The following is a 14335-nucleotide window of genomic DNA, read 5'->3' as shown; positions in this document are numbered from 1 at the left end:
ACTGCATTATTTTTTCCAAGACGACAAACCTCAAAAGACACAAAATCATTCTTCGTTTACTGATCATGTGGTGGAAATTCCAAGGTCCGGCAGGAGAACAAGCAAGGATTCTCAGGTCATCAGCCAGCGAAACCCTTGCCACAAACAGGAAATGAAAATTGGGACGTGGAATGTATGAACTCTACTGAGATTGGGAAAGCTGGAAGAGGTTTTTTATTTTTTATTTTAGGAGCATTAGCAACTAAGGCCATATTGCTCCGGGGATATGCGGTGGTCATTCCCTGACCTTTCTGCATCCTCAGTATTTGGTGGCTCACGGGCTCGAACCCCGGCCTAATCAAGAAGCGTGTGCTACGCACTGCTGCTCCTGCCCACCTGGCTATGGAGGCGCCTCTGGAAGAGGTGAAAAGGATGATACGTGATAGGGAAATGGGCATCTTGGGCTTGTGTGAAACTCGATGGCAAGGTAATGGTCATTTCCTCAGCGATAAGTACAGAATGATCTACAGTGGTGGTACAGAAACTGGATGAAATGGAGTTGGTATCCTAATCCAGAAAAACTGGGCAAAGAATGTTATGAATACCTACCATGTAGATGACAGACTATTGATGGTGAAAATAAAAACATCACCAAGAAACCTAGTAATTATCCAGGTGTACTTCCTGACATCTAACAGTGAGGACCAGGAAATAAAAGAGATGTATTAAAAAATCGAGGATCTCTTGAAATTGACAAAGGATGGTGACAACATTATAATCATGGGAGACTTAAATGCTGTGGTTGGATCACAATATGATAGAGTAGGAGTTGGGAAGTTTGGGCTGGGAAACAGGAATAGCAGAGGCGACAGGCTGCTCGACTTCTGTGAACAGTACGATATGGTGACAACCAATACCTTATTTGAAGTACCACAGAGAAGAAGGTACACCTGGAGAGCACCAGGTGATATACAACGCTATCAAATTGATTACATACTAGTCAAGACAAGATACTGCAACCAAATTAAGTCGAGCCACAGTTATCCTGGAGCTGAAGTTGACAGTGACCACTGTCTAGTGATGGCAAAGTGCAATCTTAGATTTAAGAAATTCAAACGAATTGGAAGGATTAGCTGGGATTTGGATAAATTACAATATGAACATGCTAAGAGGAATTACGAAGAGAAAACAAATGAAATCATAGCTATAACAGGAGAGATTAACTGGGATTTGATAAAGCAAGGTATATTAAAAGTAACGCAGGAGACATTAGGAAGGAGGAGCCAAGGAAACCATGTATCACGGAAGAAATATTAGAACTCATACAAAGACATAACAAATATAGGAAAATATCCACAGAGGAAGGTCAGGAGAACTATAGATATGAAAAGAACCTAATTACAGCCAAATGTCAGGAAGCAAAACAAGACTGGATGAATAAAATGGCAGAAGACATTGACGAGGACTTGACAAAGGGAAGAACAGACAAAGTGTATAGGAAGATTAAGTCATTACAATACAATCCCAAAAAGAGGAGTACGATGATTAAAGACAAAGAAGGGTTGGTTGGGGTTTTTTTTTTTTTTTTTTTTAGGAGCATTAGCAACTAATGCCATATTGCTCCGGGGGATATGCGGTGGTCATTCCCTGACCTTTCCACATCCTCCATATTTATCAAGAATTGTGTGCTATGCACTGCTGCTCCTGCCCACCTGGCTACGGAGGTGCCACAACAAAGAAGGGAACTACTGATGGACCCAGAGGAAATTGGTGAGCATTGGAAGGAATATCTAGAAGAACTCTACTGTGGAGAAGAAACAATTGATGAGAATGACTATATTGAAACAGAAGACAAGGTGGAAGAGGACGCTAAAGGCCCAACAATTACAAGGAGTGAATTTGAGTTAGCATTAAGTCAATTAAGGAACAAGAAAGCAGCAGGACCAGACAATGTCCAGGCAGAGCAACTCAAGAATATGGGAGGTGACATGAAAGATAGGCTTTATCAAGTGATAAAAAAAAATCTATGAAAGTGGCGAAATCACAGATGACTTTAATAAAAGCAGAACAATCACTCTAACAAAGAAAGGAAATGCTAATGACTGTGCCAATTACAGGATTATAACCCTACTGTCCCATGCATCCAAAATCATCTTGAATTTAGTGAACAGGATCAAGAAAAGGATTGAAAAGGTCATCAATCAGGATCGGTTTGGCTTCAGAACTGGATGTGGGACAAGGAAGGTGCTTCTAGCATTGAGAACAATTCTTGAAAGAAGAATGGAAATGAACAGGAGAACATACGTTGCTTTTGTTGATATACAAAAAGCCTTTGATAATGTAAACTGGAAGAAGTTGTTCAAAGTCATGAAAAACTTTGGCCTGGACTGGAGAGACAGAAGGCTTATCCTGCATCTGTACAAGACACAATATGCTGAGATAGATATTAATGGTACCATAAAGGTTATTTGTTATTTGGTTTTTTTTTTTTTTTTGGAGCATTAGCAACTAAGGCCATATTGCTCCGGGGATATGCAGTGGTCATTCCCTGACATCTCCGCATCCTCCGTATTTGGTGGTCACGGGCTCGAACCCCGGTCTAATCAAGAAGTGTGTGCTACGCCAACTGCTGCTCCTGCCCACTGGCTACGGAGGCGCCTACCATAAAGGAAGCAAGAATCAGGAGTGGTGTGAGGCAGGGTTGCTCTTTATCCCCGTACCTTTTCAATATCATTGAGGAATCCATAACAAAAACGAAGCAGGAAGCAAAGGGTATCAAGATTAATGAACAACAGATTCACTGCATCAGATTCATGGATGACATAGCATTATTAGCTGACTCAGAGCAGGAGCTGTGTAAGATGTTGGAAAGGCTAACATTAAGGCTACGAGATTCACACCTAAAGATAAATGCACAAAAGACTAAAATACTTGCCGTCACCAAGAACGATGAACAACCTCAAACAAACATCATAATGGGGAACAACAAAGTGGAACAAGTGAAACAGTTTTGTTATTTGGGGAATTTCATTACCCAGGACAATCGGTGCGCTACAGAGATCAGAAGAATCACCCTTGCCAAGCAAGCTATTCTAACCAGCAGACACATCGACAGGAAGACCAGGAAAAAGTTTGCCAAGTCATTCGTTTGGAGTGCGCTGCTGTATGGAAGTGAAACCTGGACATTATGCAAGCAAGATATCAAGAGACTGGAGGCTTTGGAGATGTGAGTCTGGAGGAGGATGTTGAGGATTAGCTGGACCAAGCGACGATCAAAAGAATCTATCTTGAATGAGATGTAACAAAAGCGGCAGCTACTCACGACTGTGGCAAAAAGACAATCTAAATTTTTAGGACAGACCGTACCTAAGACAACAAATTTTTAGTGAATATCTCAGAAGGAAAAATATTGGGAAAGAAAGGAAGGGGACGACCAAGGAAGCAAATTCTGGAAAACCTTATGAGGAAAATGAACTTTAGGGGATATGAGGAAATGAAACGTTCAGCAGAAGACAGAGATGTATGATTGCAGTGACAAGGTGAAGCCTTTAGAGTTTGATTCTTTAGAGAAATTTTTGCAGGGACAAAGTTGATTATCCCATCACATAAGGCAATGGTTAGGCCACATCTGGAATACTACATGCAGATTGGAAATCTTGTTTTAGGAAGGACACAGATCTTTTGGAAAAGGTGTAAAAGACAAGAAACAAGATCAGTTGGGGGCACAAAAGGATATTCTTAACAAGAAAGACTGGAGCTCTATAAATTGCAGTCTACAGAAACAAGGATCTGCACAGTGTCATAAAGTGTATTTTTTTTAACAATCTTACCAAGAATGATCCAGGTCCTGATGGTATTTCTCTGGCTGTTCTCAAAACCTGTACTCTAGAGCTTACTTCTGTTCTGTTCACCTTTTTACACTTTCTTATTCTGCTGGTATTTTTCCTTCTGCTAGAAAATTGCTCATATCAGAAATTTAATTTCTGATATAAGAGCAATTTGGTTTGCAATAGAGGAATTTGGTTTGCAATAGAGTTTACTCTATTGCAAACCAAACAATACTCAGGGTGTGGCCTGACCATTTCCTACTACAAAGGTATAATCACCCACTTATACCTGCTAGCAAAATTCCTGTATATCATTGACAAGACACCATGAGCTACTTTTGCACCCTGTCCGCACTGTCAGAAAACTTCATATCTGAATGCACAATTACCCCTAAGTCCTTTTCATTCTCCACCACCATGTGTAGTACCACCCAGTTGATACGTGACTCTGGGGTTACTGCTACCCATATGCAGTATTTTGCATTTGTCAACTTCAGTTGTCACCTCTCAGCCCATCTGCACAACTCTACCAGATCCTGTTGCAGTAGTGTACTATCATTACTGTCATTAACAACCCTGCCAACCTTCGTATCGTCTGCAAACTCAGACATTAACCCTGATATACCTTCATCAATATCATTGATAAACCCAAACATGTTGCTGTAGAAAACAATCATCCAATAAATCCACAAAAGTCTTGCTACCATGCGAGTGACCAATCCACAAGTTCCAGTCAATATCTGGTAAGTTAAGTAAGTTCCAGTCAATATCTGGTAAGTTAAAATCCCCCATTACAATACATCCTGATTTACTGGCCCACTCTATTTCTCTGCACAATTATCATTATACTCATCAGAGCCTTTAGGCCTATAATATTCCTACTTTCATTTTCCCTTTCCCAGAATGTCACAACCACATTTCCTTATGTCACATCAAACTGAATCAACATAGCACTGTCCACCAATGTCAATTGGATTCACTTCCTTAGATTTTAGGTGCTTCTTAACTAACAGCATAACTCCTCCTCCTCCTCCTCCTCCCTTCCTAACCTGTCTATCCTTTCTGTACACATTGTACCTCCAAATTCCAATTCTGCACTGCTTATATCTGTGTGACACCATGTCTCTGATATCCCAACAATATCTGCCTTTGATGTCTTGACCAGCACTTCAAACTCATCAAATTTATTTACTATACTTCTAGCATTGGTGTACATCCAAGTATACATACGCTGTTCTTATTCTTAGTTACACAGCCATGTATTTACTTGTTCTATGATGACTCCCAGCAGTTAGTGAAATCCTCAGCAATGTGCTCTCCAGGCTGCTGCTCATTCCAATAGAAGCAGTGCAAGAATCACTTTTGCCTCTGCCTGCAGCTACTGTTAATCTTTTAGTCTGTGAATCCCCCCACCAAAGCTAGCAGTTTTGCAACCCACCTAAAACTGCCTCAATAGCATCAGCAAATATTCTTGCATCCCCTTTCTATTTAAGTGTATCCAATCATACTCATAGCAGCAAAAACAAACCTAGCAGGCTGGTGGCCATATAGAAAAAGATTCAAAAATGTATCTGGTTCCAACCACCTGGTGACAGAAGGTTGGAATCAGGTGAACTAGATGAATACAGATCTTTACTGAATCTCTTATAATTTATTACTATATTGTATGTAGTGCACTAAATATGCAATGGTAGGAATGTCTGCCACATTCTTATTTAGTATCCCATGAACAACAATCATTTTATATTATGTTAGAGTAAATAGTTCATGTGTAAATTAGTTAAGTTATTCTATTATATAATATTAAAACACAAAATTACACTTTTACTGTTAGAGGATTTAAAAAATGCTGCATGATCCAACAGAATGAATGTATTGGTCTAAGAACAGCACAAATAGTGCTCAGTTTTAATAACATTAATTCTGTAACCAACAATTTTTAAGGAATGTACAATTTTCACTTTAATAGACATTCACAATTAACAACACAAAAAGAAAATACCTCCATTAAAAGCAGGCATTATTATTCTGATGATATGCATTGCAAAGGCAAACGTGAATAAGTAGTGAAGAAAGTGATTATGAGAAACTTTTAATTTGTCGGCAACTCTTCAATTCAAGCTATGTGAAATCCACACTTCAGATATTGTATCTAATTGAATGAATAAATTAAACACATATATATATATATATATTTTTTTTTTTTTATGAAAAGCCCAAACACGAGAGGTATTAGAACCTACAGTACTTAGGTTCGAGGTTGAGAAGATGAAAGAAGATATTTGTTGACATTAGACTTGAACTTCTGTAGACTGTAATTTTCAGGAAATACACATGAAGGAAGGTTATTCCAGAAAATGCCAGTTGAATGAATAAAGAAGAAAGATGATAAGTTGGTTCTATGAGTTTGAAGTTGGACGGTAAATGGACGTTGGCTGGTGGCGGCACGCGTTTGGACTGTTTTGAAAGAAAGAGCAGGAATTAATGAAGCCAATTCAGAAGAACAGTGCCCATGGAAGTATCTGTAGAAAAGGCATGCAGCAGAAACAGTATGTCTATAAGACAGAGAGTAGAGAGACTCTGTTAGAGATGAGTCATTAATTAACCTAACTGCCCTCTTCTGAATGGAATCAAGAAGCCCGAGAGAGAATTTGCGATTTGTACAGAGTGAACAGCTATTTGGAAGTAAAGAAACAACGAGAGCAAAAGAGAAAACAAAGTTTTTTAGATGCAGAGGAAGCAATATTTGTAATGTGCTTCCGCCAAGAGAGATTAGAAGTCAGGGTAATCCCCAAAAGAGATATATCAACTTGCCTAGAAATCAGTGTCACCAAAGATGAGCATAGCAGCAGAAGAATCCTTTTTGCGAGATATAAGACAAGGCTGAGTTTCAGAAGGATTGAAATCAACTAAGTTGCCTTTGCCCCACTGGAGAATTACCTGGAGATCGGCATTTAAGGAATTGGTAGTGGATATTCGAGAAGCTGAATGAGCAGGGCAAAGTTTCTCAAACTGGAAGTGGAATGCAATTTGCTATCATCAGCAAAACTATGGATAGGATTTCCGGTCAATGGAAGAAGGTCATTAATACAAAAGAAGAAAAGAGTGGGGGGAAAAAACTGAACCTTGGGGAACACCAGCATTAGTGAGGAAGTCAGAAGACAGAGAGCCATCTACCATCACCCTCAATGAGTGGTCAGAGAGAAAACTAGAAAACTAATTACAAAAATCAGTTCGCAAACCATAGAATGTAAGCTTGCTTAGAAGACCTTTATGCCAAACATGATCAAAAGCCTTTGAAATGTCAAGAGCAACTGCTTGTGTTTCCCCAAACCTTTCTGTTGAATTTGTCCATAAATGGGTAACATAAGCCAGAATATTACCAGTGGATCGACACTGACAGAAACTATACTGGTGATCGTTGATCAGATGGATGGTTTCTAGGTAGTTTAAGAGTTGTCAGTTAATTGATTTCTCCATTACTTTAGAAAGAGTAGAAGAAATTGCAATGGGATGATAATTGAATGGGAGGGATTTGTCACTCTTTTTAGGAACTGGCTGAGCAAATTTCCAAGCAGAATGATAAACACCTTTGGAATAAGAAAGTGAAAAAAGGCGGCAAAGAACAGGAGTAAGTCAGGAGCACAAGTGGAGAAATACCGTCAGGACCTGGGAGCTTTCTTAGCATCAAAATTCATCGAAATCCTTCTGATATCCTTTTGATGGAAGACCACAGGAGGCATTGAATGAAGCGTGTTGGGAATGGTGGGAGGTGTTTTACCAAGATCATTAATACATGAGCTGGAAGAAAATTGGGATGCTAGCAGGTCAGCTTTATCTTTGCTGAAGTGACAATAGAACCATCTGGTTTTGACAGAGGTGGGAGCAGAGATGAGCAAAAGTTGCAGCCAATAGCCTTGGCAAGAGAACAGAATGCTCGGCTACCATTAGGGCAAGAAGCAAGTTTTCTACTCTTAGCCCGTTCAAAATCTAGTTTGGACTGATTAATAACTGCTTTTCAATTGTTGCAAGCTCTGGTGTAGGCAAAAAATCACACTGAAGAATTGGAAACAAGCCAATTACGATATGCAACATTCTTCTCTTGAACAGCCTTAGCACATTTATTGGAAAACCAAGGTTAATTTTAGATAAAGGATGAGATTTTACAGTGGAGTGTAGAATAAAGGATTCCATTCCGACAAGAATAATTTCACTGACATGTCTGAGCAAACGTTGACATCAGAAGTTTTGAAACGGTAATCCGACCAAGGAAAAGAAGAAAATAAATCTCGCAACTCATCCCATTTTGAATTCTTGTAATGCCAAACAACACGAGGTTGGGAATAGCCACGAGATAAAGGCTCCATTGGAGAAGAGAATCACCAAGTTGTAATCTGAGGTGCCTCACTTCGATTGCGTACTTAGAAGGGTTGTTTGTGAGAAAAAGATCAAGCATGTTGGGTGTATGGTTAGGATTGTCTGGTATTCTAGTAGGTAAATGAACAATCTGTACAAGGTCATTAGTAATTGCAAAAACCTCAGCATCTCGACTATCTGGGTTTGTGTGACTAGAAAACGGAAGCCAGCTGGAGTTGTGAACATTTAAATCACCAAGGAAAATTACCTCACTGTTAGGAAAGTTGGACTGGAGAAAGTCAAGTTGCAAAGAGAGGAAGTCTAAGAGTTCCAAGTGATTAGTGGAATTGGGAGAATGGTAGAGACAACAGATGAATTTGGCAGAATGAGGTAGAGAGATTTTAAGCCACAGAATATCGAAAAGAGGAGATTCCAAATTACCAAGTCTCTGACAGGGAATATCGGAAAGGACATATGCACAAATACCACCTCTTAGCCGAAAGGAATCATACAGTGAATAATTTGGGCAACTGAGATGAGCAGTGGTTGAATCAACTGATAACTGAGATTCTGTCAGAAAAAGTACATGGGGTTTATCAGACTGTAAGTGGAAATGGACATCATTGAGATTAGAACTAAGACCATGTATATTTGTGAAAGTAACTAGGAAGTGTTTGGGAAGTTTAGATCTTTTTGCAGACAAGCTTGTTTTATTAGTTTGAAAATTCATGGTGTATTCAATAGTAAGAAAAAGTGTGGGGAACATGCTGTATGAAGTAATGAAATTTTTGGATATGGTGTACACATGGTAAGAATATACCCAGATCCTTGACATAATATGGACTTGACAATGCCCCCCCCCTCCCGCATACACACTACTCGGACTCCTTCCAGTCACTGTCTGGCAGAGTAGACGTAGCAAGTTTATACATTAGCTGATCTGGAAGCCTCCTAGAGCATTACCAACAGGTTCGGTCCAGTGTACTAACTAGCGGCTGGCCTGCGAACACCGTTTTAGAGCTGTTCCCTTGAAATGTAAGGAAGTTTGGATCCCGCCATGGTGTTCATCATAACCTCAAAAGCCATCAGTCATACTGCATGATGGAAGAGATGGGAAAGGGTTGACCAGAACTTAGCTCTGGAGACTAAACATGAGTTCCACCACTTCAAGCCTCCAATAAGCAAAGTGGTGGTATTATCTAGGTGGTAGTCATCATATACCACCTAGATAATATCATAATATCTATGACATTTATCATAATATCATAAATATCTATAAATTATAAAAAAACTTGTATCTATAAATCATAAATAAATTTTATAATCTTGTTTTATTTTTTAAATTATGACTATAATAAAAAACTGTTTACTTTAGTTATTTATTGATTTTTTTTTTTTTTTTTTTTTTTTTTGCTTAAAAGTTATAAAAGGGCTTTTGTCTGTTTAGGCCACCTATTTTAGACAGTTATCTACATTTGGAAAAATATGGTAATTTGAAATAAGGCAATAAAAAAAAGTTTATTGCAACAATTTTGCATTGTTATCAATGCATGCAGTTTCCAGGCTATGAGATTATGCTAAATTTTTTCTGTTTCATTAAACACTAAAGTACTTACTTCCATATTCAATAAATTGGAAAGATTAAAATATTAAATTAATGAGATATATAAACTTGCTCTGTTTAGTTTCAGGTTCTTACTTTAATTTTTTTTTTTTCATTTTCTGTAAAAAAAATTTGTTCCTTTGTCAGCTGAAACTGAAATAAGCTTATAAATTAAACATGAATCCCCACTTCCGTTTTTTTTCTCCAAAACAAAATGTAAGTAGAATTATAAATCATATTTAAAACCAGTTTTTTTGCTACTTTATTACTTATAATAATAACATTTTCATACTTACTAATTCAACTAAAATGTTTCCAAACTGCTTGATTTCTCCCTCTTGAGGCCAGTAATTCTCACATTTATACTAAATGAAAATAAAAATAAAAATTATTACCATTATAAAATGAAATAATTTTAAATTATTTAGAATGTAATTTTATATTTTAAATAATAAAATAATTTAAATTTTATATTTAAACTAATAAAATTTTAGGTCTTTCTGCACTAAAAGTTTATTAGTTTAAAATAAGTACATTAATATATTTGAGGAATAATTAAACAGTATTGTAATAAAATAAATCAGGAGCTAATAGCTTCACTAAATCATATTTTGATTAATGAAAAACATCTTTACATGTTAAATTTATATAACATAACAGTATTAATGATTTTCATCCAGACTTTCATCAATCTGACCAACGAGCATTGACAGGATAAGGTAGAATTCTAAAAACATACTTTAATTAATGTGGTGTGTTAAAACTATGAGTATGATCAATAGTACATTATACATTACAAAATATTTTAAATTAATTATAGATTTCTCTCACATATAATTAGAACTCTATACCAGTGTGGAAAAACTGAAGTGGACCAATTATTTCATAAATACATGAATCTATGAAAATATTCTTTTGACACTTCCAATATGTGCCTTCCAACACTTCCAATTATGTCTTTTTTTTTTTTTGTCAAAATAGCAAAAAATGGCAAACAAAAAGACAGACAATTTTAAATTTCTGAAGTCTGCTCTTAGAATATAAACTTCAGAAAAAACAACATCTCTTTCAACTCTTATATAGTAAAATTTTAAAGCAAACTGGCTAAACAATAAATTTACATTCATTTGAAATTCCATATCAATAATATTTTTTAACATATTTGGTACTTCCTCCCGAACTGTAAATTTTTAAAAGCATCCATTCCAAATTAATTTACTGAAGGGTTCAATGCCATTTTTCTAGGTATTCATAAGTCATATTATATACATCAAAATTTTATCTTTATTGATATTATTTCTTCGCCCTGAATTACTGAACATGTAAAATTTTGCAAGCATTTAAGGGAACAAATTTTTCTTCAACATATAATTTAAGTATTTCCATCATCTAATGCATGTAACCCATGACTTCTTTATGCAAATTTAGGGAATACTCAATTTTTAGTATTTTCTTGTTGAATATGACAAGCATGCTGTGCATACTTGTCATATTCAACAAAACTTATTGCATGATGGAAGCGATGGGGAAGGGTTGACCGGAATAATATGAAAGTATGATTCCTTTAATGATGATTCAAAAAATTTTATAATAAATTTCGGCAGCTTTTTCAAAAAAATATCTTCAATATTTTTAAAACGTTTAACACTCAATTATTTGCTTGCTATAAACTTAACCAGCAAGTTTTTGAATGTGTCAATAACTTGTTATGTATTATATACCTAAAGAAGAAAATTCTCATATTTATTACACAAAGAATTGAACTAGAATTGAAAATAACAACGCATCCTTGAGTAAGATTAATGGAGATTACAAGGAAGATTGTAAATCATACAATGCAGATTGCCTAACTATGTGGAGTTGCACTTTAAACCCATGTGAAGTTGCTCTGTAGGATGGCACAGCAGGTGACTCAAAATCCACACCACCAAGACTGCTTATAAACAGAAGAGGGGGAAGGAAAAATATACACCCAGCTGTTACCCTTATTTATTTAGAATCAGCTCTTTGCAAACTTATGTGCATAGATGGCTTTTCCAGCACTATATGAACTTATGTGCATAGATGGTTTTTCCAGCACTATATGAAGTTATGTGCATAAATGGTTTTTCCTGTCACTTTTTACAGGCATTTAGATTGAGAATAAATTCTTACAAATAGGTATGATAAAAACTTCCAGTAAACCATTACATTTAAAATTTCAGAAAACTGAGACATTTAAGACTGAAAAAGAAACTTTTAGGACACCAGGATATACACTGTCACTTATGTCGTGAGATTGCACTCATACACTGCCACAAAAAAGTGGATCCCGATGATAAACTCTTCGGACCACAGTGGCCATAAAGAGTATAAATGGAATTATTTATTTATCATAACGAGTTAGAGCATTCTGAATACCTGATATGCCTTCATAATGGTAATGTGTTTGTGTAAAATTGTTTTACTAACTTGACTGATTTCATTATTTCTCAGTTAACTGCCAACTACTTTCTAGCAGACATGATATGAAGGCCAAACCATCAAAAACTTGATCATTATTATTTTCAAAATGCTGCTTAAATCATTTTTTTATTATTATGGCAGTTTTTGATCTAAATAGATCAAAAACTGCCATAATAAAAATACTATTTTAAGGTAGGTGACTAAATACTATCAGATAAATTTAATTTTGAAAAGATCTCCCATAAAAACGGTGTATTTTAGGGGGCTTTCCACATTCCATAGGGAGGCAAGATTCCTCGGCAATCCAAAGTAAATGGGTCACCACGGAGAAAACACATTCAAGGTAGTGGAGAATGAAAAAGACCTGGGAGTAATTGTGCAGTCAGATATGAAGTTTTCTGAGCAGTGCAGACAGGCTGCCAGAGAAGCTCATGAGGTCTTGTCAATGATATACAGGGGTGGGCAAGCTCCTGTGGTCATTTTCAAAATATATATAATAACCGGCCTGCCATGTATTACATTTTTGAATTGATATAAATTTATAAAATACTCTGCACATTGCTACGACAAATATCGATCCAGATATCAATTCACTGATAAAAATAAACAGTATCAAATCTCTCATTAAATATTATAAAAATAAAATATTGCAATTTTTGTTACTGGAATTGTATTTGTATTTCATTTTTCGTATTAATAAAATTAATTATATGTACGTGTATGTATAAATATTACAATAAATAACATAAACCTGTTTATGACAATTTTTTCATATGCACCATTTTAATAATCCTAAAAATTGTGGAAAGATAAAAAAAATTTTGGCCTGCGTGTACCTTACAAAAATTTTATTTGGCCCGCCATTTATAAAGGTTGCTCACCCCTGATATACAGGAATTTTGCTAGCAGAGATAAGGAGGAGATTATCCCTTTGTTCAGGCCATACCTTGAGTACTGCATTTAGGAATATTTTTTTTGGAAAGGTGTAGTGCTGCTGGAACAAGTGCAGAGAAGGACAATGAGATTGGTGAGGGGAACAAAGGAGTGCCCATGCCAAGAAATGCTTAAGTGCTGCAAATTGCAGCGTCCAGAGACTAGGCACCTGTGAGGTGATCTGATGGAGGTGTTTAAGGCTTTGAATGGTTTATGCAAGCTCAATACTAATGGGATTCTTTCTCTTACTCAGATTACACACTTGAGGGGGGCATGAATTCAAATTGAGGAAGGACAGTTGCAGAATAGATGTGTGGAAATTTGCCTTTAGCCAGCAGGTGGTTGATTGCTGGAACAAGCTTCCATCTGTCATTGTGGAAGTTAATAGCTTAAATAAATTCAAGGAAGTACTGGGCAAACTGTATAAGCTTGTTTTCTTGCATCATATGCCACTACTAATGCGTTCCCGCTGGAGGTCATAATTCTGGGCAATTCATTAGTCAGAGAAACAACAACTGGGAATAATAGGACCAAAGTGTGTCTGACAGTGCAAAAGCTAATGATTCTGTAGAACAATTATCATCTTTTAAGAGCAAAAAAAGTTGGTTATGTAGTAAATGCCGATATTAATAATATTAATTACAAACAATCTCGGGTAAAACTTCACAGTCATACCTGCCAACTTTTAGAAATAAACAAATGGAAGATTTCTAATAGAGATCCAGCTTTTACCAGAATGATCTGAACTGTCTGAATGATGTTATGGGATGTCTAAATTAATGATAATTATGCATGTCATCATGAAATGCAAGAAAGTGTACTTTAAAGTTCTTTGTTTCTTTATTATTTTATTTATTTTTTTTGTTATGTTCAATTACATAGTACTGGGTAATGCAAAATCTTTGTTCCTAGTTGAGTTGACCGAAGCACATCATGTCAAATTATGCAAAAAAACTAACACAACATACAGTCACACTGCTCATCCACATTCAAAGTAACCTAATCTTCTCTTGCAACCAAATTCTCTTAAAAAATAAAACAGAAACATTTACATATTTAAATTAGCCTAACTTAACCTTTTAACAACTAACACAATTACAATATACAACATAAAAAAAAAAAAAAAAAGGAAAGTGCAGCCATTATCAGCCCACTGCAGGATGGAAGCCTCCTCAACAATACATGTTGAGGG

At 36.2% G+C, this 14335-nt stretch overlaps 1 protein-coding gene across 1 annotated transcript in view; it reads right to left on the bottom strand.

Moving 5' to 3' along the window:
• Positions 1 to 9417: 9417 nt before the first annotated feature.
• Positions 9418 to 14335, bottom strand: part of LOC150078126 (tyrosine-protein phosphatase non-receptor type 12-like) — a 115608-nt gene continuing 110690 nt past the window's right edge. The window contains exons 5-6 of the mRNA XM_090384472.1: positions 10062 to 10130; positions 9418 to 9435 (exon numbers count right to left, since the gene is read on the bottom strand). Coding sequence (XP_090240598.1) covers positions 9418 to 9435; positions 10062 to 10130 — 87 coding nt within the window. The remainder of the gene's footprint in view (positions 9436 to 10061; positions 10131 to 14335) is intronic.

The sequence above is a fragment of the Mastigoproctus giganteus genome, chromosome 11 (assembly GCF_048544385.1).
Source record: "Mastigoproctus giganteus isolate SK-2022 chromosome 11, ASM4854438v1, whole genome shotgun sequence".
NCBI lineage: Eukaryota > Metazoa > Arthropoda > Arachnida > Uropygi > Thelyphonidae > Mastigoproctus > Mastigoproctus giganteus.
Note: the sequence above shows the minus strand (reverse complement) of the source record. Positions and strands in the feature narration are given on the sequence as shown.